Here is a 27,129-nt window from a genome sequence, read left to right as displayed (position 1 = left end):
CAGAGGAATACATCTACAAATTTTTAAGGTTGGACTCCTTGATTCTCACTGCTTAATGTTTGGTAGTCATCTATTGTCTGCTCAGTTTCTTGTGCTTGAAGATCTTTGGTTGTGTTGACATTAAAGGGTAATTTGAAGAGGGAGAAAAAAAAGCCAAGTTCTCTGTCAAGGGGATCAATAATTTAATTTAAACAAAAGTGTTCATTTCAACAGAGAAATGATCAAATCACACTTTTGGGTCTCCATAGGAAGACAAAAACTGGGCATGAGAATGGGTACATAAGATATATATGAGAACAACAGAATTCAGGCTTAGAAAAATTAGTCTCATAGAAAAAAAAACTGTTGAAATTCAGTGATCCCTGCAGTATGTACTCAAATGTATAAATATTTTCAGCTTTCATTCTTATATACCTCAAACTTTCCAGGAAGATAGCAGTCACAATAACACCATGGAAAACCTCAAATTATGAGGAAAGCAAGAAATAAATAAGAATAAATAAATACCTATACAGGTATCCATTATGTGTGTCTGTGTGTTTAGCTCTTCCCCAGATATCACCCTTATTGCCAAAGAGAAATTTTGGAGTTTTTCACAATCAACACTCTGCTCATGGTTTCAAAAATATTTTTTCATTAGTTCAATGATTTTCAGATACATTTTCTCAGTTGCATCAAGGCCCCAGATGAAATCAAGATGTCCCCATGCAGGAAAATGCTCATGATAAATGAGATTAGTGATCCGAGGAAGTAGCCTTGCCATGTCTTTTGGGTCTGCAAATTTGTCCTCTCCACCACTCCAAACAGCAGTTGGTGTCCTTATCTCCTCTATCTTGTACACAGGAGGAGCAGTCTGTGGGACAGGGAGGAGAGCTGAGTGAATGCTGTTGTAGCAGAAGCTGTGTTTAGAGAAAGGTTTCTGTGCAAGCATCTCTCTTTGCTTTTTTCTTCTGCACTGCCTATAGTCAAACCATAAGGATGAAGGCCACCCTCTTATTGTTCATTGCTCTAACCCCAGTCCCTGTCTATGGAATAACCCATCCTATTCCTGTTCTTTCTATAAAGCATGGCTAAGGGTTGCCTTGCAGATTGACTCCAGCTTGCACTCCTCAGAGGTGTGGGCAGGGAAAGAGGAGTGCTGGTATTTATCTGTGATGGACTGCGGAGATTTTTCCTGTGTATATTCAGAGTGGGAAGATCTATAAGTTTTTTGGGGGCATGAAGTGCAACTTTTGGTCTTAGTTTTTATGCTTGGAATTTAAGTGCCAAGGAAATAATTTGGCCATTTATAATTTCAATCTAGAAAATTTCTGAGACAGTGTGCAAGATAGAAGTGGCTGATTGTAGCTCTAGAGCCTTTCTGTTTGTGAAAAGCAGCGTTTTGGTACAGCACAGGACACTGCAAGTCAAATGTGCTGCTTAAAAGTGAAATGATTGCCAGTCCACTGGAGAGGTCACTGTAGCTCTGAGATCCACTTCCTCTCTTAAATGAAAGGCAAACTTTGAGGATTTTTGGGGTAGTGAAGAGCTCTGTGCTCACCCAGTCCTAGGACTTGGGTGTGGTTCTTATTCATTTTTCCAATGACGTGTAAGTTAACATGTCACTGGGCACACCCCTGCATTGGTAGGGGAGGCAAAATGAACTTCTGTTAATTGTCTGCAGGGTCTATCTCTGCCTTGTTTGTGAATAGGCTTTTACACTTGTGTGTGACTCAGCTGAAACATTATCTGAGACCACTCTCCCCCTTGTTAGTACTCACAGGCGCTAAAATTTGAATTTTTCTATTTCTAGTTTTACCAAGACCCAAGGAGGAGTTCTCAGGGAAGCCATTTTGCCTTACCTGGTTGTATTTCTTCATGTTTTCCTTAGAGCCATAGTCATAAGCTTGAAACTTGTCTGTATGTGCTACCTTTTAAAAGAAAATACAGAATAAAAGTGATGAGAGATGAAGAAGTAGAGTGAAGGAAGGATATTCCTGCCTGTGAGTTAAGCCAAGGCTCAGGTAGTGGACTGTGAGTTACTCCCATACATTCCTCTGGCTGCAGGCTTCCAGGGTGCTGAGGATAGATCACAAGGTAAGTGGCTTCCTTGCCTTTTCTCTTGCTAGATTTCTGTCCTGATCCTTATATTCCAGCCTCAGCATATTTTATTACTTAAACTCTTGTTTTACTACCTTAGGTACCTAAAGTTGGGGTCCCTATTTGTCATGCAGAGTTGGGTTCAGTTGTCACATGGAAAGAGAACCTGGGTGCCTATGTGTCAGGGTTATTACAAGTCTAGTGCAATATGCCTTGTAGGACTGGGGAATGAATACCTGGAGGTGTTTTGTTTGTTTTAGTAATTTAATTCTTTGCACAAACATGACAAGTAATTTCATTTGTGAGTGCTGTGTAATAAAGGGTGATAGAAAGTCAGTGTCTATTAGTTTAGAAAACCTTTGCTTCAAGGATTTAAGTAGCTGGGTATGTGCTAAAAATCTGTATGGTGCATTGTCTTTGCTATTTTATCTTCCTCTATCTGTCTTTGCTTTTTATGCACTTGATTTTGTTAGAGGCTGGCAAAATAGACCATAGAGTCACTAGCTGTCCAAGTTTTGTGTTCATTTCCTGCTGGGAATGCTTGTCTTCAGGAGCACATCTGTATTCTAGACCGCATTAAATGTGCAGGTGTTCAAGGCAGTAGGTGAGAAGGTACGATGGTAATTTTCCCAAATCCAAAGCCTCTGGATTTTCCTGCAGGCTGTCAGTTGCATAAAAAGCAGCAGTAAGAGACTGTTTACATGTCAATGTACAGTTATACCTGTTGCCAATGAATAATGTTCTGTACTGATGTTCCAGCAGGGGAATGTCCTACGTACACATCTATTCGACTCTGGAGAGAAAGCAGAAACTTATAAAGACAGAGATCCAGTGCTGTGACAGAATAAAACCATGAAGGAAGTGAGTTTCTAATATTAAAGAAGTCAGCTTACAAAACATTTTTTATAGTTCTGTTAAGGAGGTGTTCCAATTCCATCTCCCTGGATTCTTCCTCAGCTATGTTATCTTGCACTGAGAACCACATTAGTGACTTAAGCAAGGCAGGAAATACCCTTAATGGTTTAGCTCTGCAATTCAAAAGCTGCTATTGCTTTTGCATTGAACCTTTGATTCCAACTGCTTTCCCATATGTACTTTTAAAAAGGATTATAGATGAAAAAAATGGGCCCAGTTGTTACAGATACTGCAGTAATAAACATTATACAGGCCAGCTTTTGCATACTTTCGCCACTGTAAAGGGGACTGGCACCACAGTGTTCACAGATTGGCAGAGGGAAAACTCTTCTGTCTCTCCTGTCCCCTCTGAGTGATGCACGAGGGTTTGTGAATCCCACTGTAGGTGTGCTGCACTCCTCAGCACAGTGGAAAGGCTTTCTGTAGCTCTACACCTTGTGGATTGAGCTGTTGGGCCCAGTTCTAAGGTCACCAAAACCAAGAAAATGCCCCTTACAATAGTCTTTGGGACCAAGTTTTGGTGCAAATAGTCTGAAAATTAAGAAAGAGAGTTTTTTCCCTGTCTTTTAAGTATTTCAGTGTTCAGAGGACCCCCAGAGTCTATATACTAAGGAAGGAAACTGGCAACTGTATTGCCAAGAACTCTGACTTCATCACTCATTGTCTCTTTTTAAAGAACATCTGTGTGTGACCAAAATCTGGTTGGCTTAGCCCCAAAAGAGGGTACATCTTGATATATGCAATATAGCTCCAGTTTGGACTCAGTTCTTTCTTTCTGGCATTGGAATGTGCCTCGTTGTTGGTCCCACCCATCCCTAGCCCTAGCCATGCTGCTGCTGTTGGCAGTACACAATGTCCTGGCATTCCCTCAGCCTGCTGAGAACTGTGCTGTGGTTTAGGTGTGTTTACATGTGTGACGGTAACCAGACAAGGATGGAGTGCACAAATGTACCTTCCAAAATTCCTTTCGTTTTACCATGAGTAGGTGTTCTTGCATATACTTACCGTGTTGATATTTTTGATGCTGCCTCCAGCTATGTAACACAGAACATGGGCACAAAACTTATCCAGGCTTGTACAGAGCTGTGTCACGGGTCCTTTCAGAAATTCGATCTGGTGCGCGACTCCTTTGCAGCCAAGTACTAACTGAGGGAAAGGAAAAGTGCAACACGTTTTTTTCTTCTTACAGAAGAATTTTATGCAGGAAATTGTTAATAGCCTAGCCTTCATAACACAGTATTCAAAGATTGCTGGAACAGCTTACCCTCACAGTACCCCTCAAAACACCCCATTTCCCATAGAGCATAATTTATTCTTCCTCCTTCATATTACTATCACCAATCCTTGAGGAAGCCATCCTTCCATTTCTAGTGTGCTGACCTTAATGCCAACTCCTATTTAAAGTCCCAGAGATCATCATGTCTGTTACTGCAGTTCTGGTTTAGTTCCTCCTGCATGAGGCCAGCAAAATTTTAGTTAAACAGCAGGAGTTCTAAAACAAGACAGTGTTTCACAAGTCTCCTACTTCACTGGGAGCTGCTGCTACAAGATTAATATCCTGACTATTTTCCCCACAGGATTTGGGAACAGAGTTTTTGAGACCACTCAATTCACCCAGAGCTCAGTGTCAGCATGTCACTTGTTTGGGAATGCTTGGTCTCAGGCTGAGTGAACCCTGTGAAGGTTAGTGAGGCATTGGACCTCTTAGAAGAAAAAATTACATACCCTGAGCAGTGGTTCAGGAAAATTTGTTAACTTAATCAGAGGGCTTGTAGCATGTGAGCATACAGTTACTGGGCCCACAGCAAAGAACACTTTCACCCGTTTAGCCAGCTCAGGGTATGTAGAAAATGCTATGAAGCCTGCAAATACAAAAGACACAGGCTGAGTTAGTGAAGATATCCTCCACAGACAAATTAAAGACATAAACAGCAGATAGCAAACAAGAAATGATAGTAGATTTTCAGCCCATTGTCTGTTGTTCATGTTTGTGCTGCATGTTTTACTCAAGAAAAGTGTTGGAGCTAAGTCCTGAAACTAATTTTATTTAGGAGGCAAAGTTCATTTTGAGGTTTAGAGCATGTCTGGGCATTGTCATTATCAGAACAGTTTTTGTAGGCAACATGTCAGTGAGGTTTTGGAGATAACACCAATTCCCTCTAAAGTTCAAGGAACTCTCATAAAAAATGAGTTTTTCTAATTAGAGTCTCTAAAGATCTATGCATGTTTATGCTTTCACGAAACTATAGAATAATTAGCTAAATAGTGGGAGCTTTGTGTGTTTTCAAGCAATTATTTGCATCACAGGCAGATGAAGAAAATCTAGATGGTTAGTTTATTTTGCCGTGAGGGTCTTTAAATGCTCTTACGAGAGGCAAAGAAAAAAATGGTCAGAATTTGTAACAATATATGATTTTTCCACATTTAATTTTCTTTTTTTCTGGGTTGTTTACACTAATGAACTGACAGTTGCTACTTTCTAATCTATGTTCGTTCATGGATCTTACACATAAACCATAAACACCAAGAACTTTCAACTGATGCTAAAAGAAAGTTAGCTGCATTTAGGGGCCATGAACTGAGTAATAACAAAAGCTGCACCTAAGAAAAAATAAACTACTAATATTTTTACTTTCCTAATTTTTGGTCTCTGGCACTATGTTTTTAAACAGCAATGTGGCCAGTTACAGCTACTCATGAACTACGATTTAAGTTGTAAGATTGACACTAAGTCATGACTTAGTAATGTTGAGGTTATTTCTCCTTGCCTTCAAGCAATTTAATTTAAATTAATGTATTCATTTAGATTATTTTATGGACTATTTCATCTTTTTGATTTTTCAATCCTATTCACAAGAACAAGCTCCCCAAGGAAGTGTTCACAGCACCAGTTGTGACAGAGTTCAAGAAGTATTTGGACACTGCTCTCAGGCACATGGTGTAAACATTGGGGCTGGCCTGGGAAGGGCCAGGAGTTGGCCTTCAGTGATTCTTGTATGTCCCTTCCAGCTCAGGATGTTCTATGGTTCTATGATTCTAATTGTCTGTCTTAATACAGAAGAACTTCATGTAAATTCCTGTTGCTGAGAAAAATACCCAATGCCAGTACCAGAAGTACCCAGTAAATGACCATTTCTACGTTCTATGTAATTATTTAAAAAGTTGAACGATCACTGCATCCTCTATTAAGTTTATTTGCTTATTAAGGGTAACCAAATCTGATTTTAGAAAAGTTTTGCACATTTTCCAAGTCTCAACCCAGAAAAATCTCTATGTTTTTCTAAGTCTCTAGAAACTAGAAGAACAACAGAATCAGTGGGGAGAGTCACCTACTGATCAAAGAGGAACACCAACGGTTGTGAAAAATTCTCCTGATGTTACCTGAAGCTGACCCTTCGGAGTGACCAATATAGTAAACATCCTTCTGTCCGGTTTTATTCATGATGAAGTACAGCTCTGCTGGAATATCGTATTTACCCATTTCATCGAAGCTACAGGGAGAAACACAAAAAGCTGGCAGACAATTTGACTATCACAGTGAGTTACTGATTGTCAGTTTTGTTCATTGCACCAAGCAGGACCCATTGAAGGAGGAGGTTGCACAGTGTGTCTGCATCCTTACTTGAGCTGGGGAAGTGGGCAGAGGGGTGCAGCTGTACAGCCTGGCTGCCTGATGCCTTGGGCTCTCTGTGGGGGAGGTGCCAGTTTCATCTGACAGCTGCAGCCCTTGGGGAACTGAATTTATTCAGTGCTTTCACCTGCACATGTTACAAAACACATTTCTCACTTGGTTGAATTCAACTGTGAGAGATCCGATTTCTAGACAAGACTGCTCAGCATGTTCCAGCTGCGGTTGTTGCTCTCCCTCTCACAGTACTGTCTCCCTTTTCCTCAGCATCCCATTTCATTTCCCAGTCTCTGAAATCTCTTCCCCAGCCCATTCTCCCAGCTCTGAGTAGTAGTGAGCATCCTTCTTTTTCTGGTTTTTTACTCTCCTGGGTTGATGTAGATCCTATTCTTATGCTGGTTCAGGTAAAAGCCATCAGGCTGAAGATATCTAGTCCCCCTGGAGTTTCTATGTTGAGTCTTTTGAGTCTTTTTCTCTCTACTGAGTACCTGAACTGCCAGAACTCTTTCTGGCAGGGCTTAAGCGTCTTGTGTTTTAAAGACCAAGTGTTCCCTCTGCTGTTTCCCAACCAGACATCATAGCCGGCATCTGCGAGGAGGAAGCCCAAGCTGTTGTTGGGCAGGTTGGAAATCCAGTGAGTAGCATCTCCTAGAAAAGCATGCTGTAGGAACACGGCAGGCCTTTGCCCTGAAAAACATGAAAATATTCTTATATTGGAACAGCAGTTAATGTGTATTTAATATTGGAGTGCAGAGTTCAGTCTGTGAGAGGTTTCCCCATTCAAGAATCTCCCAGGAGAACTATGCATAGATATTGGTTTGAGAAACCTGAAGAATTTTTTCCATGCAAGCAGAAACCATTTAATGACATTTCATAACCATTTTATGACAGATCTGGCAAATAAAGAATTTACTGAGGATGCCTGTGCTACCTCCTCTTGCACTGGAAAGCCAACTTACAACCCCTATGCTGAAACCATCTACTCGAAGCTGAAAACTGCTGACGGCATAACAGTGCATGGAAGACAAAGAAAAATTAATCCAAAGAAGGAAATCCATGCTTAGGCAACCACTGAGCAAGGCTGAGAGGCCCCTGATCTAACTCGGTTAGCCTCACTTTGAGAGTCCGGATGGTCCAAAGGATTTCCAAAAGAGATCCATTTAGGGGAAGGCATCCAAATAAATAATTCTATAATACTAACAAGGACTAATAGTTGAAGTAGCAGTATCCAGGGTACCCCAAAATCCAGATAGAAATTTTTATTCAATTCAGAAAATGTGATGAAACTGATGAAATGCATTTGCTTTTCACTGACTACCTGATTTCTTACCTCCTTCCTTAAGAATATCTCTGTCCTTCAGAAGCCTGGGAATTAATATTCATATGCCTAACCTCAGAGGCTTTGTAGTCAGGCTACTATTTTATATGTATATTATTTAGGTTGTTAATGCAAAACCTTCCCAAATCCAGTTTACCAGTCTACCTGCCAGACTGTTTGAGGGAAAAAAACCCCAAACCCAACCCTTGGATATAACACAATTATTAGAAAAGTTTGAAGTAAGGATAGAGACACTGAATGTGCTGACTTCAGATGGATTCAGTATTGGAGTCACCTTTCTGACTAGGTACTCTTGTGGAGACGGAAAGGTATGGAGCATGCCATTGCAGGTGCAAAGGGGAAAGATGGGGAATCCGTGTAAGAGTTGGCTCTCAGACCTTCCTTGTGCCCTATAACTGTGTCACACCTGTATTTTGGTCATTCCTCCCAGCGGGAATTCTGTAAACACCAAGAATGTATCCATCCTCTGTTGTAACTTCATATTCCTCGCTGGGGTATCCATGGTATCGGATAATTTCACTCTGGGAAAGCCAAAGGAGAGTTTGTTAACACGCCAGTTGTCCTGTTCTGGAGCCTAACCAAGATGAGCAGTGTGCATGTGGGACGTGCTATGGTGGTAGTGTAAGACCCTGGCCACAGAGACCATGGCTGAGAATAAACACTACAGGCCTTGTAAAAAGATGAAGCAAAGTCCTCTTCAGACCTGTTTAGGTTTAGCTGGTGGTTGTCTGGTTTTCAGCCCCCTATTATGGGACAAAGCAGAACTGTGCTGAGTGACTAACTCCCTTCTGGGAGATAGTTTGTCATGTTATGCAAGGCTGATTAGGATTGTACAATTTCTACAGATTAAAGACGCAGCCATATCTGTATAAGACGATGTCAAAAGCTGTGGGGACGGTCCATAATGAATACTTTCTTGTCAAAGTGTGGCTAGGCAAGCCATGCACGCAAGGCAAACAAGGGTGGAGATCTAGTCAAAGGAACTAATGAGACCACCTACACCTAATTATGCATGAACTCTGAGGAAATCTTTGGTGACTCAGGGCAAGGCATCTTTGATTAGTTTGCATTGTGAGAATCGGTAGAAGGGGTTCAACCTCCCTTACCACTGTTCTGAGCAAACAGTGGAAGGGCAGGCCTTTGCTTCACTTGAGATAAGAAACCAGCCTTTGCCTCCACTGCAAAGCAATTCTTCTCTGTGGCAGCCCAGACTGTTTGGATAGAAGAATCAAGGTTTCCTCAGGCTAGTGCTGGAGGGTTCTTTGTTCTCTTGCCAGGTTTGCACTCCTCCCCTTATGTAGTAGCCTGAAATACCAACATATGTTGAGAAAGCTGACTGCAAACAGGTATCATGAGGCATAACATAGCTCCATATTTATCATATATCTGTTGGGGTTCACCCTAAATGCAGGCAGCAGAGGTCTGTTTTTCAGTTTGGTACGGACTGGAGCATGTAGTCTGTTCTCTGTCTGCAGTCCAGGGCTGAGTCTGGCTGCTGGGATCAAAATTCCACAGTCTGGATCTCCAGTGGTCCTCAGGAGGTTCTGGGGAGTTGCCTAGCCTTGGAAGCAAAGGTAGCAGACAGCAGTCCCCATTGCAGTACTATGTGTCTGTCTTCATGCAACATGCAAGAGGCACATCTGTCCCTGGTATGTTCAGAGCCAGCCCTCTCTGTGGCAGTGACCCTGAGGCAGTGGTTTTGGAAACAGCAGGGTGGGGAAACAGGAAATGCAGAAGGGGCTCTTCTTAGCTTGCTGGAAAGGACTGTTAGTTATGTAACTGTAAGGGAAGATTTAGAAAGGGAGAGAAGGTGACCCTACTTACAACATTCATGAAACATTCGGGGTCGCGACTCTTCTTACAGCGGCTTGTGTCAGCACTCGGGATGGAGGCTGCTGTGAATCCTGCTGAAAAAGCAATTCCTTGGGAGCAGAGCAGCATGAAGAGGCACCACATCTTGGGGCTGTGTGGAAGAGCACATGAAGGGGTGTTTGTGTTAGGAAGAGAGTGGTGTGGAATTCCACAGGAAGACCCAAGAGGAGTCTCCTATAGGTTGCCTGAAGTCTGCTCCCCAAGGGCTGCTGGAATAAGTACTTGTGTGAGGAGGGGCTGGCTGCAGCTCACCCTGTTTAACAGGTAGGGTTGCAGAACAGGAGAGGAAAACACCTGGGCATACCATGCCATATTCTTATGCCTGAGCACTCTGCAGATTACAAGGGAACTGAGGTTGGTAGACAGGGCCAGCTCTTGGCACGAGCCTAGCAGAAGCTTGACAAAGAAACGTGAGCACCTGAGATGACCATCACCCAGCTTGTCTGCCTTTATCAGTCTCCAACCTTCTGCCAGCAGGAGAGATGAAAGGAGAAGAAAGCACTGTTTGTTTCCTGTCTCCTCAGGAGTGAGGTGAAAGAGATTCAGGATGGCTCTCTTTAGACCTGCCCTTTCTTCCTCTGGGTCTGAATGCTATTCTTGTGTCTGTCACTGGTATGCTGGGGTGAGGAATCACATAATGAAGATCATGAAGGGGCCAGGAGTAATTCAGGCACTCTGTGAGGAGGTTTAATGGACTTAAGGCAACATGCTTGCACCACTTCAGTGCCATTTGTGCTTTCCTCATAGGGTGATGTGACCCCGAACATGATAAAGTTCTGTTTGAAATCAGTTCCTCTGAGAATATGAAGGAAACAAGGTGACCATGTGTGGCTCCTCAAAATCCCCGTGAGTCAGTTCCTAGTCAGCCTTACCTTTTGGCTACCAGCCGAGCAGCCATGAGGAATAAGCAATGGATCCTGACACTGCCTTTGTTCTGCCAAGGGCCTGTCTCCGTTACCTCTTAGAAATGGTTGTCCGTAGCGCAAATCTTGTATTGGTCACAGGGAAGTGAGACCTTGCTCTTTCCTGGGATGACTGATGGTTCCAGATTAGCTTTTCTGAATAGAAATTCAGAGTGCAGTCGATCTAGCACCAGTTTATGCCAACTCCACATACAGTAGATATACTTCCCAGTTTTGGTTTTTATTTTCCAGAGCCCAGGTCAATGAGTGCAGGAACACTGCTCTCTCTGAGCTTCCCAGACTTTTTTTTCAACAAGATAATTTTGACTCAAACATCCCTTAGAAAAGAGAAGAACGGATTCTGTGACCCAGATAGTTACTGAGTGTGGTATTATAGTAAGAACTCTTTGAAAAGCAAGAGCTTGCAAGTTCAGTGCTCCTTGCTTATTCTTTCTGAAGAACTGCACAAAAAAAGATTAATCCATGAAGCTCAGTACTGTGCTTACATATTCAGGAAAAGCCACATCATACATCATACATCAAATTTTTGTTGTACGCTGTGCTTTAATGTGTGAGGAGAGAATGGCGTCTGTGAGGAGAACAGTAGCCATCATTCTGCATGTGTATAAAGTCCATAAAGACCAGGCAGGAGACTTAAATGTTCACCAGTAGAATCCATGGGACTTAATGCCATGTAAGGCTTCAGCTCATCATGGCATCTTGTAAGATTGCCTCACCAATAATGACTGGGAACACCACTGCTCTTGCAGGCTTGGCTTCCTCAGAAGAAGAGGACACGCTTCTGTGACCATGGTGTTTTTGTGTTAGTTCACCCTCCTGTCCATCCTGCAATTAAATTTTGGTGTAATTGTCAAATATCTGCCAACTCCAGCACTGAGATACAAGCCTGCACAGCGATGGGGTTTGCAGCAGTTCCTGAGGACTTTTTGTCAGGGAAGGACTACTCGAGAGCATTCAGCCTTGCTGGGGGGATGGCAGGCAAAGGCAGCAGGTGTGTAGTCAGCAGCAGCCAGCAAGAGTGAGCTTGCACTCAAACCCAAGCTTACAGTTTTTGTTAGGAAGTTAAGCAGACTCAGGAGACAAGTCTTTCTGGAACAAGGCATTAGACATGGAGAATGCAATTTTTAATGATGAACAGAGGTTCTCATGTAGCCACATGTTTCTTGAGTCTGCTTCTAGCATAAGACGTCTGCTATGATGAGACATGGTACTCTGTGAAGCTTATTTGTACTCAGGAATGTTCAATATGAAGATCAAGAGAAAATAAGGAAGCATTCCCCATCAAGCAATGGGGAAGAAGAACAGAATTTGTGGGATGAGAGAGAACTAAATCAGGAAAATACATTTTGACTTTTAGTGATCTTCAATTTAACCTTTATATTTGACAGAACAAATTTTAAGAAGTCAAGCTTCATGAGTCATCAAACAGTTGAAATGAGGCAGCATTTGGAAACACCCAAAACTTTAAACCTAGCATCAAACCACACTTCATTAGATTTCCTTTGTATATCAAATACTTCTTAATTTTTGTTGTCAAAGCAGGAAGCCTCACAACTTCATACTCAGGCAGTGCAACACTGTTTTCTTTCTGTTTTACTCTGTTCTAGTGGGAGTAAAATATGCCTCCCTATCCCTGCACTGGGAATCTCAATTTGGCAAGAAAAAGTTCTACTAATACCTCAGCTTGTTTTCAAATCACTACCAAGATTAGTTGAGGCAATGAAGAGGCTTATTTAACCCTCTTGTTAAGGTAAACTTTCCTCAACGCACTCTGTGATCACCCGGCTTAGCTGGCATGGCTTATGGACTTCCAGATATTAACCTTTTACTCAGGTGCAGGGGGCCAAGTAGCATCAATCTTGGCAGGCCACTGCTCCCTTAAACTCAAGGAATAAAGACATGAACAGCTGATTTCATCCAGTGAGATGAAGTCATAAGTAACTATTGAGCATGGTGAACTATCATAAAAGAATATGCTTAGATGGTAAAAAGATCAGAGAGACAAATGCCCTTGAAAGTTCCTCTGCATGCTTTTAAGATTTAGTGAAGCTAAAATACAAGCCATTCTGAAAATTGCCCTTCTATCCTTGTGCCTTAAGCAATCTAAAATTTATTATATAGAAGCTTTAAGGCATACACACACCGACCAGAAGAGCAACTGTGACTAAACATGCATGAGAATATGCTGCCTTACTCACTAACAAAACATACATATGCATTGTATGGAAGGAACAGGAGGTTCAGATTGCACACGTTTCAATACTTGCACATTCATTCCCTTGTTCTCAGACTGAAGAAAACAAGTAGAAAAAATTAAATAGTTGCCCTTTTCCTTCCTTTTGTTCAGGTCAAACTTCTTTGTCTTCTAGTTCAAGCAAAGAAGCACTTCTGTGCCTAGCAATAGGCTTACAGATGAGAGAGAAAAAACACTGTTTATTTTTACTACCAGCTGCACAAGAGCAAGACATCACATCTTTATGGAGACAGGAAATAGAGAAAGAGACCATGAACGTGTATGTATAAGTAACTTACCTCTGCTTTGATTGCCTTGCTTCTGTCTTCTGCCACGGTCCCTGGTCCTTCTCCACCAGCAGACTGATCCACTGGCAGCAACCTGCGCCGACAAAAGGAAGTCAAAACAAAATGAGCAGTTCAGGGAAGCAGCTGTGAGTGTCATGAGTTGGCAGCACGTATTGTAGAGCGTGTTTAAGTGCTGATTTGGCAGTATTTCAGAAGTGGGGAAATCTTTGTGATGACAAAGATTATCTGGTTTAATCCACCACCCCAAAATGCAGCTTGGAGCAGGAGAGTGTACTGTGTACCTATAAATCAGTGGTTAGCATGTTTAGCTGGGACCTGGGTGTTACAGCTCACTGGGTCTGTGGCAGACCTTGATCTGTACTGTTACCCACCTGACGGGCTGCTTCAAATGTAATCTTTTAAGACGAAAAAGAGGAAGTGTCCAGCTTTTCTCAACATAGTGCCTCAAGAACACTGACTCTGCAATTGCTTTTCATTTGGTTTAGGTTAACTTTAACATTACAGACTGACCTAAGTCTGTTTTCCAGTGAGCAGCACAACTCATGAAACCCAGCTTATTCTGCATTAATCATACTCCAGTGCCAAGGAAGGCTTGAACATGACATGTAACCTTTCTCCCAGTGAGGGAACAAACAAGTGTTCTTGTTTATCCTAAGCCATTTTCATCACCTCTGAAAACATGGTATCTGGAGATCTTTGCTTAACGGCTGAATTAGCTGTAGTCAGCCTGGGGGCTCTGTCCTCACTGAGATTGGCTTGATGACCATGGGCAGAAGGACTCGTTCCGTGTCCTTGGGCAGCTGGGCTATAAACTAAGTAGAATCCTCCTACGTGAGGATCAGCCTGTTCAGCCAATTAGCTCACAAGTGTCTTCAGAAGAGCTTGAGTTTCATCATGGATTGATGAGCATTTAGAAGAACACCAGATAAGAGGGATGTGTTCTTGGGAACACCACTGCAAACAGTATGATGCATTTGACTACCGGGGAAGGAAAGGAGTGAAACAACAGGATGTCAGTGACAGCACAGTAACAGCTCTGCTTTACATACAAAGTAAAAAACGTTGTCTGGAAGAGCGGAGAGAGTAGTTTGGTAATTTCTCACTGAAAAGCATTACAATTTGACTTCTCTGATATCTGTAAGATGATAACTATAATCAAACCATAAATTAAACACTCGGAAGGACTCCTGCAACATGATGTCTCATCTCTTCTCATGTCCCAAGGTGGGATCAACAGTCCCCATGATGTGTCCAATGCTGTTTGGTCAACCTGCTTTTACTGACTTTCCAGAAAATTCAACTCCCTGCCTCCTCTATGGGGTCCCAGGTTGGAACACAGCTGCACAATTGCAATCTTTTCTAGGTTGCTTTAGGGAATGCTCTGTCTACTTTCAGGTATGGTGTTGCATTTAGTATGGAAAGCATTGAAAACTTACAAAGTAGGTCTCAAGTACTCATACATTTTCCATACAAGCAGTGAGTTGGTTGAAAGATTGACTCTCTGAAGGGTATTTGTCTCCAGGAATTTGTATTTGGTGGAAGGAATGTCCTTGTCTGGAGGGGAACAGTTTTGCTTGGATCAAACTCTAGTTACATTTGTGAAGCAGAAGGAAACAGGACAGCCTTCAGCAGTGGGTTCAGGAGATGAAACAGGCCTGTTGTTTGTCTTGGAAGGGAAAGGTGCAGAAGTGCTAACAGCCATGGTTAATTTGTTTGGCTAACGAACCATTACTCAGAGTGAGACACGGGTCCTTTGGTCATACAGTGTCACCAGTGAACTGTCCCAGTGTAGCAGCTGCACTGTGCTGGCTAGCACCCCAGACTTGGCCCACATTAACATTTCGTTGAAATGGACAGTGAGGGTGTCATGCTGAAAGGAAACCCCTGAATGCACTGTGTTTCTTTTCACAGAGAAGCTAATGGAATTTTGCTTTGGAGGGATGGTGACCTATAATGCTGTAACCCAATAACCACAGAGGTTACCCTTCAACTGAGTGGTTTTGTGCTGTAACTACCTGTTTGAAACAAGATTGTTAGAGTCATAGTTACTCCAGGAAATTAATAGGATGAATAATTCTTCATCATTGTCTTGAAAGCAGCTCTTTCCAGTAGTGGTCAAAGTGCTCTAAATATACATGGGATGAAGATAATGGATTGTTTCTAACAATGTTTGGGTACTTTTCGTTTTAGTGTTTAAATGCCAAAGAGGCTGCTCAGAGCCATGACAAAGGTTAGATCATCTCAGCTCTGAGACAGCCAGTAGCTTATATGTGAAACAGCAGGAGGTGTGAGGTTTCTGCTGGGTTCAAGGTGTAACTTTGAACTACGTGTCCCATGGAAGTGCTGCCATTGCCAAAATGACTGAGTCAGCAAGGATTTCTCTGTCTCAGGGGGGGTCTTGAAGTCAAGTTTTTTTCCAGGTGCATGCTTGAACCATGAGACTGGCTACTGTTTTCTGTTGGGTCTACCCTGTGTCCCTTGCTCTTCCTCATGAAAACAGTGAGCAGTCCTGTTTCAAACAAAGACAAATCATATTCTTTTCAGGAGTGAGGTGGTTTTTTTGTATGAACTCAGTTTCTGCTTTCTGTTCATCATCTTGTTTAATAATAAAATTATACAATATCACAACTGTTAGAATAAGTTTTTGATTACACTATGCCTTTAAATAACTGTCAGCCCAATAAACTGAGAAATATTATGAAGAATGGAAAACATCTAGAGATCACAGAATGTATCCAGAGAAAGGAAGTGCTTTCATTACTGTTACAGTCTAGAGAAGAGAGTAGGCTGCAAGCAAACCCTGTCCTCTGTTAGAAAAGCATAGTTATTGCAGAATCAAATCTGTATCAACTGAGAAGGTATTACAGATCCACAAGGTTGCCAGAAAATATGAAGTGCACTATCAGGGTGCAAAAGGCATTGGAATGACATGTAGAGGGCAGGAGGAACCCTTTCCCCAACTCCAGATGCAACAGAAGGGGTTTTTTGTACCCAGTGAACCTGTGCTGTTGAATGAGTCAGGTAAGTCTTCTGGTTGTGAGTTAAGGATACTTCTGCATCAGGTCAATAATTTCATTGTACACTTGCAAAGGTGCATCCAATCCCCAGATGAAATCCAGGTGTGCCCATTCAGGAATCTTCTTGTGATAGATAAGCTTCTTAATTTTAGACAATAAGATGGCCACATCCTTGGGATCTGCGAGCATGTCTTGCCCTCCAGTCCACACTGCAGTTGGTACAGTCATCTCTTCTATGTTGTAGAGAGGAGGAAGAGTCTGAAAAACAGTACAGGAATGAACGTCCAGGAGAGCACAGCAAACTTTAAACATTCATTTGGGGCTTTCTTCTGTCACTGTTCGAAGTAGAGGTGTCTAAACCAAAGAGGAAGGAAGTTCCCTTGTTTGCCTTTTCAGTCTGTGCTCACAGGGATTACCCAACTGATAGCACAGCCAAAAGTAAAACACCTCCTGAGCTGACAAACAGTTATTGTTAGGTCTTTGCCCTCTCAAGTGGGATCCTAGGGCAGGAGCCTGAACAAGACAGAGATGCCAGGATGCCTCTGGATAAACCCCCATCATGGTCCTTTTGAAGTACTGGTCAGCCCCAGAAGACGTGCTAGAGAGAAAAAACAGCATGTTACAAGGATGAAAAGGATCATGAAATGGCTTCTGTAGGAGGAGAGGGAAAGCAGCTTAGGACTCCTGTGTTTGGAAAAGAGACATCAGAGCAAGGACAGGAGACAGGTTTATACAACCCAAATAGTATGAAGAAAGAGCACTGAAATTAATTAGACCAAACACAAAACCTGAAGGCATCCCATGTCTTTCCAGGAGCAAGCAAATTCAAGGCAAGCCAAAGGAAGCTGTGTTTCATGCAAGTCATCATTAAAACATGTAACTTGTAATGACAGGTTGTTGTGGAGACTAAAGGGTAGAAGAGTCAAAGATGGGATTAGAGTCTTGAATGGAAAAGATGTTCCTCAGGGTCTGCTTGAGGACAAAGTCCTTTTTTCTCTGGCTGCCAGAATCTAGGGGTGGCTATTAATTCTCCAGTTTTCCTATTCCTAATGTTGTCATCTGTTTCAGTTCCACTAGTAGGTAAGATGTTTTTGCTCTCTTCTGTGTACTCTTCTTTTTCAAAATTAATTTTCTGGTTTTTCTGCCCTTACTTCCTCTTATTCCTATTGATCATTTAATTGAAAAGTTTTGCTTTTCCTCTCTCTCTCTCTTTCTTTTAAAATGTCTTAAATTTATTATTGCCACTAGTGCTTGCATGCTTTCTCTGTTGACTTCCAAAATGAAAAGCAGTAATATTTTCATTTACTTATGTTCTGAAAATGTGTCTCCTACCACATCCTTGCTCTCTTCTTGTGTGTTTCTGTGCTGTCCAAGGTTGCTTCACCAAAATATACCTGTTGGTATTTTTCCATGTTCTTCTTTGAACTGCCCCAGTCATAAGCTTGGAACTTCCCCGAGCGGACCTCCTAGGAGGATGAACAAGAAAAGGGTAGTTATAAAGCCATAATTTGGGAAGTTTTTGTGGTTTTTCCCTGATGAGCCTCTGACTTCAATCTAAAGCCCCAAAAGAAGTTCTTCTAAGAGCTATGAAGGAGCCAACAGTAAATTAATTGTGTCAAACAGTGAAAAGGAGTCAAATGTTTTTGTCACAATGAAAAAAAATCACATCTCCTGCAGAAAGACCCAAAAATGTCCCCACAGACAATTTGTCCAAGTTTGTAAAACTGCTGTTAACAGCTGCTGTCAGCAAGTTCACCTCAGCACTACTGCCTTGTCCTATTCTTTCAGCTGTGTTGGCAACACTCAGCTCTGCGAGGGGCTCCATCTTATGTTTTCTCTTCTCACTCTATTTTGAATACAGAAATTAGCATTTCTAGTTCTTCCCCCTCTTGGCTTTACCTACAACATGGGTTGTAACTACTCTGAGAGACCCTCACCAGAATCTTAGTATTGAAATTCCTTTAGCTCCTTTTGTTGTAATAACAGTAAGGACAACAACAAACACTTAGGAGTACTACTACTGCATGTTTGTGCTCGCAGTCTGTGGTTAGGTACTGAATTACATCTGAGTCAGCTGTCAGAGCTCCCCCCACTCTGCTTTTGTAACCCTTTTTCTTTACAGGTCTAGGTCATGGTTACAAAAGCAATTTAATCAAACCTACTGCTTAATGTGAGCTCACAGCCAAAAATATAATTTGATTTTGAGTAAGTGCCTGTGCAGATATCACTCAAACTTATCGGTGCTTTTGCTGTGCTGAAAAGTGCAGGAACACTCCTGCAAGCTCTCTGTGCTCGCAGCTGCTTCCTGCACCACTCCAGAGCCCATGCTGCTGCCAGGAAACCTGCCTTGCTGCAGAGGCTCCTCTGAGGGAGCCCAGCTCTGTGGATCCTTGGAGTGTGAGCCCAAAGGCAGAAAGGCAGCTCCCATCAGCGCTGCTGCAGAAGAGGTACTGTGGCAGTACCTTGTTATTACTGCAGGCCTGGTTCCTACGGTATATCACCGTGTCCCACAGCCATAGGGAGGAGGAGGAGGAGAAGATCCAGCAGGCAGGAATTGTGCAGCAAGATTGATTTATTTAATTATTTTACAAACTCTTTTATAGACTTTTTTCTTCATAGTCTAATTGGACAAAGGACCAGCCACCCCTTGGGGGTGATTGGCCAAAATCCTAAAACATCCATTATCAAAATATTTTCTACTATACCATAAACAAGACTTTCCAAGGTTGCAGGTGGCTTGGTTGTTTACATTCCCTGCTACCTCTTCTGTGGGAGAGAAAAGTCTCTCACGGACTTAGAAAATAACAAGAAGATCCTCACTAACAGCATTTTTGTACCTACACCTTGTAGGTAAAGGATACAAATAATCTACTAAATAAGGTGGTTTTGGTTCTATTGCTGTCCAGATACTGACAGCCTTGAAAGAGAGAAAAGAAACTACAAGGGTTTTAAAAGTAAAATTTGATCATTTATGTGGCAGCCTAAGACCTGCTCATTTCTTGACACCACATTGGAAACATGACTAATTCCTTAAGAAAAACTCCTTACAGAACCGTGGACATCATTTATAAAAGGTACTGGACGCACAATAAGAAGAGCCATGTACACCTTCACACACAGCTTCCGTGTTTTTACACAAATGCAGCACTTCATTGCTGGATTCAAATGTACCTGAGTCACACAGGACATTTCTATCCTGCTGGCAAAAGAAGGAGCAATGAAAAATAGTGTTCTGAACTGAGGTTTCAACTGCAAACCACAAGTTGCCTGTGTTTCCAAGAAGCTAGCCATGGCTTCACAGCTGGTTATCTCTGTACCTCTCTATTCAGCTCGAGGTGAGTACCTATTTTGTCTTCCAGGGGTTTGCTCATACCTGACTCCAGTGGATTATGTTCTGCACAGAAGTTCCAGCAGAGGTTTGGGCAATATACACGTTGATTCGGTTCTGAAAGAAAATACTCGGTGAGCATTCTCTTCTTCCCTTCTATGCAGATGTACACCAAAACATGTGCTACAGCAGTGTCATGTACCAATAAAAGCAACAGAAATTGGAGTGGCACGACTGGAGACTCCCTCAGATTTACGCCACAGGTGGAAATGTGTTAGACTAGGAGTAGCACTGAAAGAGGAATCCCTAACCAGAGCATTTTCCAGGATGACTGAGAATCTAAAAGAGTCTAGGTAAGTGAGATAGAATACAAAACCAGAAATTTAGACCCCAATCTGCATGGATTTTTTTCAGAACTCTGTGTCAGATTCTGTGTGAGAGAAGATCACTGTTGGACAGAACAGCAGAGCAACTGCCTGAGGAATATAAAACTATTTGAAATAAAACACACCCTAGCACTGCAGGGGCTTCTTAACAGGCTGCTGTGTGATCCTTCCTTAGTGAATGCACTCTGAGGCATTTTTTGAAAAATGCTGGAGCAAAATTTTGACTCCCAGGTGATCTGACCTACAGTTGGACATAGCTGGTATGTCCCAATACTCTCCTACCAGTGTCTGCCAACTCTCTCTCAGGTCCCCCCAAAGTATCTTGTGCCTCTGGGCACATCCCTGATGGTCCAAGGCTTGGAGAATGAGGACAAGGAGGAATATGTGTGTGTTCCTTTGTCTGTTGCAAAGATAAAATGTGAAGCCTGTAGGCTTTTTATTTCTTCTTTTTCAGACTATTAGCCACAGTATGGACCATGATATGGTGCCTTGGGTGAGGTCTGGCAGAAAGCAGACTGCAGAATTTTGGGTGGCTCTGAGCACCTGTTGACTGCAGAAGTGGTGCCAAATGTCCTTTTGAGGAGAGAGGCAGTGGTTCCCTGCTAGTGATAGGGCAATCAGCAGATACTGCTGTCCAGTAGTGGGGACTGTTCCCTGCAATGTGGTACTAATAGAAATTCAGAATTCACACTACAGGGTAGAGGGTGAGTTTTGGGAGCATAAGCTTAAACTCCCAGTAGAACTGGTAAAATTATACATACCACATCAATGTTTTTCAGGTTACAGCCACCCAGATTGAAGAAGACACTCCTACAAAGCCTGGCAAAAGCCTGGTGGCTGCAGACAGGGGCTATTATCCTTGTTAGACACTCAGTCTGGGGAAGGAATTCTCTTTTGCCAAGCATACCCTGTGAAATACAAAGGTAACATTCATTTAGGAATGTGCACACTTTTCTCCTCCAGCACTCTCAGTGGTTCTTACTTGCCGTTTCTCCTTTTGCTAGATGATGTTCCCACAAACAAGTGAGAAATTACTTGGTTTTCCATTGCATCAGCCTGCTTGGGCATTACTCAATTTGGGTTACATCACTTTTAATAAAGAGATATGTTAATGCTAACTCCAATTCATAGTTTAGGCTTGTATATCAGTTGTGGCCTTGCCTGGAGGAATCTTGGAAACCTTTGAGGTCCTGCATCTCTGTACCTCTCTGGGTGACCTGTCCCTGTGCTGCACTGTTGCCTTGGACTGAAAGCCTTTCTTATTGCCCAGTCTGAACTTTTGAAGGCCTCAGCCACAAGGTAAACCTACCCATGTGCAAATGAGTCGACTTCACAAAGCCCTGTAATTCTGTTTATCCATTTAAAGAGCTGAACAAGCAAGTATACGGTTAAACAATGGAAACCAAGGTATCACATACCCTGAGCACTTTTTCAGGAAGGTAGAGGAGTTTTGTTGCTGGGCCTTTAGCATACTTAATAGTAGTGACAGGTGCCAATGCAAAGTAGAGTTTGATTTTTTGAGCCAGCTCTGGAATTGTTGAAAATGCAATGAAAGCTGAAAAAACAAAAAGAGGAGTTTAAAAAAATAATCATTTTTACATTAGACTGTTTACAGTATTAATAGATGATATTCTGCACTTCCAAATTCATAAGCAACCTCTTTAGTTGTTCAGAAACTATGGTCCTGACTAGATTTGTATGAAATCCCTCTTCTCCGTAAGTTACCAGCTTGTAGGTTTTTTTCCTATTCAGAGAAATTTCTTTCTTTATTTTGCAGCTTTCTTCCAGACTTGATTAAACATAAATGTACACTTCTGATGTACTTTCATGCCTTTCTTTTACTATTGGGAGGAGAAGTTGTTTTTCTTCCGGTCAATCCAATTTTGTACATCTGGTCTAAGCTGGACAACTTCTCTTTCTGTACTCTCATCTTCCTGTTCTGTTTATTTTGGTCAACTGCCCAGCTGCTGTTGGGCACACCCTTGCATCTTGGATAGAAACAATTTGCGTGGCCCACACACAATAATTTCCTGTATAATTCTTAGTTGACAGATTTCCAGCAGCAGTGCATTTGATCCATTATGTTTTATTATCTGTATAACAAATTTTAAATGCCTACATGTTGAAAATTGCTTATACTACCACATTATTTCACATCTACAAAGAGTTAATGAAAACCTCAGGTACATTCAGTAACTCAGTATCTCAAATCACATTTTATACCTGTTTTCCTGAGGAATTCCTCTCTTATGTGTAACTTACCAATGGTAGTACCTTGTGAATAGCCAATATAGTACAACTTTTCCTGTCCTGTTTTCTCCAAAATGAAATTTATTGCTGCTGGAAGATCAAACTTTGCCATCTCATCAAAACTGCAGGCAGGAGATTGAAAGAGAGGCATGCATAAATTAAAAATCAGACTTCAAATTGAATTCACATTTTTCTTAATGGCTTGTCAGCAAAGGAACAGTCTGAACATTTTAGTGAATCATTCAATTGTTATAAGTTCTGTATTTTTCTGGCACTGGATATGGAAGATACTACTCAAGATTTTTGGGTTATTGTATTATAGAGACTAGTATTTCTAAGTAGCTGCCAAAAGTGGCTCCAGGGCTGAGGAATGGCATAGAGATGGCCTATGCAAGTTCCTCTGAGTCATTCTGCTGCTGTTCTGCCTCTAGTTTGAAGAACCTGTTCAAGCAGTAATTAAAGCAGTCTCCATTGCTATTTCAGTTCACATGCTTTTATAGGTGCACCTCAGCAAAAGCGAATGTAAAGAATGCTTATTAAAAAGTAGCATATGTAAATCCCTGATTTAACCAACTGAAATAAACACATAAGGATGGGCAACAGATATCCCCTCCAGTGGTTCTGTCTACCTGAAAGCCCAGAATTCATCTTGATCAATGGAATACTTTTGATGTTTTCTTGACCAGCGATTCCCTCTGCTGTTTCCCATCCAAACGTCAAATCCAGCATCAGCTAGCAGGAAGCCCAAGCTGTTGTTGGGCATGTTTGTGACCCAGTTACTAGCATCTCCTAATAATCCATGCTGGAGAAACACCACAGGTCTTGAAGCTGAGAAACAAAGCAAAACCGAAACTAGAGTTTGTAATTTTTTTATCTTTTCATTTCCTGGTAGTTCAGGGACATTACTGTCTCCTATTCAATACTGGGATTTTTTCCTGCATCAACTAATCATAAGAACAAAACACCTCTTTCTCTAAAAGACAACTTCTAAGCTTCTGTAAGAATTTATGGAAAGATCTGCCTGACACCAGAGAAAACTAACTTGGCATCCTCTGGTCATTGTTTGTATAGCTCTTCCATATCAGCTTGAGATTCTCAACATTGATGCAGAGATGAAGGTGTGGGACTGTTTTTAGAGGTTTTCTTTACCCAAAATATGAATCAGACACTGATACTAACCAGGTGTAAGCAAAAGCAAAACAAAATTAGAGGTTGGAAAAGCTTTTGCAAAACAAGCTGATTAGGCAACCTTTATCCTACTTCTAATTTTTTTTTAAAGTTTTACTCACCAACCCTTACTAGGAAGCATATGTTTCATTTTATAGTGGATTTTTACTATAAATAGGTGTTCTTGACATTAATTCTGTAGATCTTGCAGGTTGTTCAGGGCAGCCAGAACTCTCTGCTAAAATTTCACTTATGTATACAAGCTTTGGTGGATGTTTTACAAATACAAGGTACCTCTTTTGAGAATATGCCCTATCTAGGCTGGTTTTGTGTCATATTAAAGAACTGTACCTGGGCTTCCTTGATTCTGAGTACCATAAGGGATTCTGTTAATGGTAATGGTATAACCATCTTCTGTCATCACTTCATACTCCTCGCTCGGGTACCCTTTGTAAGTAATGAGCTCATTCTGGGAGAGAAGGTACAAATGCATTTGCTTGCACAAGTCCATTTCATATATTATAAGATATTCACAATAAAGAAATGTTAGAAAGCAGGTACAACTGGGGATTTAACCTACATACATTAAGCATCTGAATGTACGTAACCCTAAAGCATCAATAAATTTCCTTTTTTCTTTATGTTATATCTAGGGTTTTACTAGGGTTTTACAGTTAAAATATGTCATATAAAAACCTGTATTACACTCCTGCCATAGAATCATCACAAGCCCTTGCATTCTGGTGATACCAGAATCACTATAAGCTCATAGCAAGAGTTTATGAGCTGGGATGAGATGTGTGGCTGAGACGAGGAGCTGCCCAGGTGCCATGCTTCTGATTTGCTTTGACCCAGCCTGGAACCAGCTTGTTTAAACTACCCTCAGAGGAATCCAGAGAGCTTCACAAGTACAGTATTGTGAACAGCCTAGATGCAATGAGCACTGCTGAAAAGCTGACTACATTATGGAAAAAAAAGATCAGGCAGTTGCACTGTTGCAAGGGAAATCCCTAGCACAGCCCATCTTAAGCTCTGAAGTAAATAGTGCTTTTGACCTGAAATTTTCAACCTGTTTTGTTACAAAAGAGGATTGGTCTTTATAACTTGTACTCAGAGAATTACTCAATGTATTTTTTCAGGCAGGACAGAGCCCCCAGGATTTTAACAAGTGATTAAAGATCTAAGTAAGCTTGCTTGGCAAGAGGGGTTCTTCTGAAAAGCTGGCCATTTTTGGTCTCTGCTGGTCACGACTAGCTGTTTATAGACTTCATTGCTGGTGAAATACTGACATTCTACATAATAATTTTTTCAGATAGGTAGTGCCAGCAATAGCTAGCTGGTAACTGATATTTAAAAAGAAATTAAGTCTGGACATTTACTATTTGCTTTAATTTCTATCAGACAGAAGATGGGCTTTTACACATGCAGACAGAAGAGAATAGAAAAGAAATCAGTAGCATACACAGTGACTAGAGAGGACAGGTTAAATAAAGGCAGCTTATCTACCTTGTTATTTCTAACACTTAGAAACCCCTCTGCTGTCATGTGTAACATCCATCCTCAGGTCACTCCACCAACCAACTTACAATACTCATAAAGGCTTCAGGATGCACAGCTCTCTTCATTCTTCTCAGTTCTTCTGAGTAAGTAATTCCCTGAAACAAGTATGTAACAGCAACAAACAGCCATATCTTCTCTCTGCAAAAACCAATATATTCATCTGTCAGTAGTCCTGCTCTGCACTTGCAGTCCAGACAGGTTCTGTACTTTTCTGATGAGGAAAGTGCTGTCTAATACTGAACAGAGCCAGTCTGGTACTCCTTACTTGTTAATTAAATAGGAAAAAGCTGACTTCAAACACCTATCTGAGGGTGTTGGGCAGCAACCTGGGCTCTCTGCTAAGGTTTGGACTAGGATGCTGCTCTTGATCAAGGCAAATGTATCTGAATCCAAGAAAAGAAGCAAAGCTTCTGGAGAAATGGATTTCACTCATTTGTCTGAGAAGTAGGTCACTTGCATTACCATGCCATGCATTTGATCTGTAGGTGAATTTGGAAACCTTTCTGGCTAACTCTGAGAAACACAAAGTTATTGGGTAACTCGTAAGTGAATCAATCATTGTCACAGTGAAGCTTTCAAAGTGGAGACAACCAAATTGTTGGACAGGTAGAGGAAAAAAAGCAAAAACAATTGAAAATAAAAATTATAAATATTTATCAATTAAAAACTTAGGAACCTAAATAAAGCAGTTCTTTATAGTTGCCTAGCAAAATTTATACAAACCTGCTCAACGACAAGATTTATCCACTCCATGGGATGAGGATGGAGAAAGGAAAAGAAAACTTTGCTAAATGTAATGCTAGGTAGAGACTGAGTGCAGGGACATCCAGTTTTGTTAAGCAAAAAAGGAACAAAAAAACCTGAGAGGTAGCTATCCTGCTCAGATGCACAAATAGCAGCTCCACTGTCTGTGAAGACCTCCATAGTCTAAGCTCAAAGAAAATGCAGTGTTTGAATTAGCATCTTCTCTACACTATACAACCCCACGGAGGCCACATCTAAACTTCTGTTTTCTCAGTTACAGATATTTCAGTCAGACTGATTCAGCCAAAAAATCTATTTCATTTATTGTTTTCCTAATCAAGAAGACTTTTAAACTTTTTTCCCCAAATAATGTGAATGGTTTTTTTTCTTATTGCAGAACAATTTATATGCTAACTTCCTAGAACTACAATGCTGGTACAATCTGTACCAGCAATCTGTACAATCTGTGTTGAAAATACTTGGCTGCTTTTGTAGAAAAAGGGACATTTAGAAACCTTTGTTTTACTGAGATAGCATCCTTTCTTTCGGTTTAAAGCTACCACTTTCTTATTCCCTCGCTTGCCGTCTTCCCATACCTCTTCAGCTATCCCAGAGTTATCTAAATTCAGGCTAGGTGAGCCAGGCCTGAATCTCTTTAGCCACAAGGAATCTTCCAAGAAGTAGTCATACTTTCACCTACCAGTCTTACAAGCAAAACAACACAATGAAACACATTTGTACCCAAATAATAAAGCAGCTCCTCAAGATCAGGTTTGATACCATCTTTTGCAGCTCCTGTGAAGCCTTCACCAGTTTTGGATGAAAAATAAATCAAAGCATTACTGACCTTGTGCCCGAAGTCATGTGTTTGGCTGAGCAGCTGCGGCTGCAGAGGAATGAAAACTCAATTCCTGGCTGTTTGGAAGCGGTGCTGGCAGTGAAAGGATGGTCATGCACTGTTTTTTCCCCAATCATGCAGCAACTTGACAATAAGCCTCTGTTTCTTTCCCACCCCTCATTCCTTCTACTATCTCTTCAACATTTCCCTAATGCCACACCAGAGAGAGGTGACTCCTTTTATTCTCAGACCTCGTGCTTTTCAGCTCCTTAGCCACCACAGCTATAACAAGGCTCTTCTACTATCACAGACTGCTGGACTTTTAAGGAGAATACCAGCCTCTGTAGAGTGGCAGAGCAGGATCAGGAATTTTCAAAGCAAATATTTTCATAGATACACCTTATCATACCTAATGAAATTGTCAGTAGACCTGCAACCATTTTCTCTTCTACTAGCAACCTAACAATTCCAGCTTCTCATGTTGTCTGGAAAGGATGGAAAGAACTCTGATACCTCTGCAGATATTAGTGCGCATATTTTTC

General features: G+C 41.5%; 2 protein-coding genes across 5 annotated transcripts; both read right to left on the bottom strand.

Annotated features, from left to right (window-relative positions):
* Window positions 1-165: 165 nt before the first annotated feature.
* LOC121660016 (lysosomal acid lipase/cholesteryl ester hydrolase-like) lies at window positions 166-13,447 on the bottom strand. 3 transcript variants are annotated; one of them, XM_042018892.1, is made up of 12 exons: window positions 13,289-13,447; window positions 11,473-11,581; window positions 10,706-10,891; window positions 9,786-9,924; window positions 8,368-8,482; window positions 7,111-7,309; window positions 6,376-6,485; window positions 4,720-4,856; window positions 4,000-4,140; window positions 2,801-2,872; window positions 1,842-1,910; window positions 166-853 (listed from the first exon to the last, which is right to left on the bottom strand). In XM_042018892.1, exons 3-12 carry the CDS (start codon window positions 10,729-10,731, stop codon window positions 620-622), a joined length of 1,242 nt encoding a protein of 413 aa, XP_041874826.1. In that variant the 5' UTR covers window positions 10,732-10,891; window positions 11,473-11,581; window positions 13,289-13,447; the 3' UTR covers window positions 166-619. The 3 variants fall into 3 exon arrangements, with proteins under 3 accessions (XP_041874826.1, XP_041874828.1, XP_041874827.1); XM_042018894.1 differs by lacking the exon at window positions 10,706-10,891 and having other exon boundaries at window positions 13,289-13,446; XM_042018893.1 differs by lacking the exons at window positions 10,706-10,891; window positions 11,473-11,581 and having other exon boundaries at window positions 13,289-13,445.
* A 2,431-nt stretch (window positions 13,448-15,878) lies between these two features.
* On the bottom strand, window positions 15,879-26,870 carry LOC121660015 (lipase member M-like). 2 transcript variants are annotated; one of them, XM_042018890.1, is made up of 10 exons: window positions 26,597-26,870; window positions 25,032-25,143; window positions 23,797-23,914; window positions 22,908-23,106; window positions 22,291-22,400; window positions 21,447-21,583; window positions 20,790-20,936; window positions 19,688-19,759; window positions 17,709-17,780; window positions 15,879-16,572 (listed from the first exon to the last, which is right to left on the bottom strand). In XM_042018890.1, the coding sequence occupies exons 1-10, from the start codon at window positions 26,722-26,724 to the stop codon at window positions 16,339-16,341; spliced, it is 1,329 nt and encodes a 442-aa protein (XP_041874824.1). In that variant the 5' UTR covers window positions 26,725-26,870; the 3' UTR covers window positions 15,879-16,338. The 2 variants fall into 2 exon arrangements, with proteins under 2 accessions (XP_041874824.1, XP_041874825.1); XM_042018891.1 differs by lacking the exon at window positions 15,879-16,572 and adding an exon at window positions 16,603-16,912.
* Between the last annotated feature and the right edge of the window lie 259 nt (window positions 26,871-27,129).

This window comes from Corvus kubaryi, unplaced genomic scaffold (genome assembly GCF_017639235.1).
Source record: "Corvus kubaryi isolate FWS band 111438036 unplaced genomic scaffold, C.kubaryi_AGA036_p1.0 138, whole genome shotgun sequence".
Taxonomy (NCBI): domain Eukaryota; kingdom Metazoa; phylum Chordata; class Aves; order Passeriformes; family Corvidae; genus Corvus; species Corvus kubaryi.
This window is presented reverse-complemented; position numbering and strand designations above follow the sequence as displayed.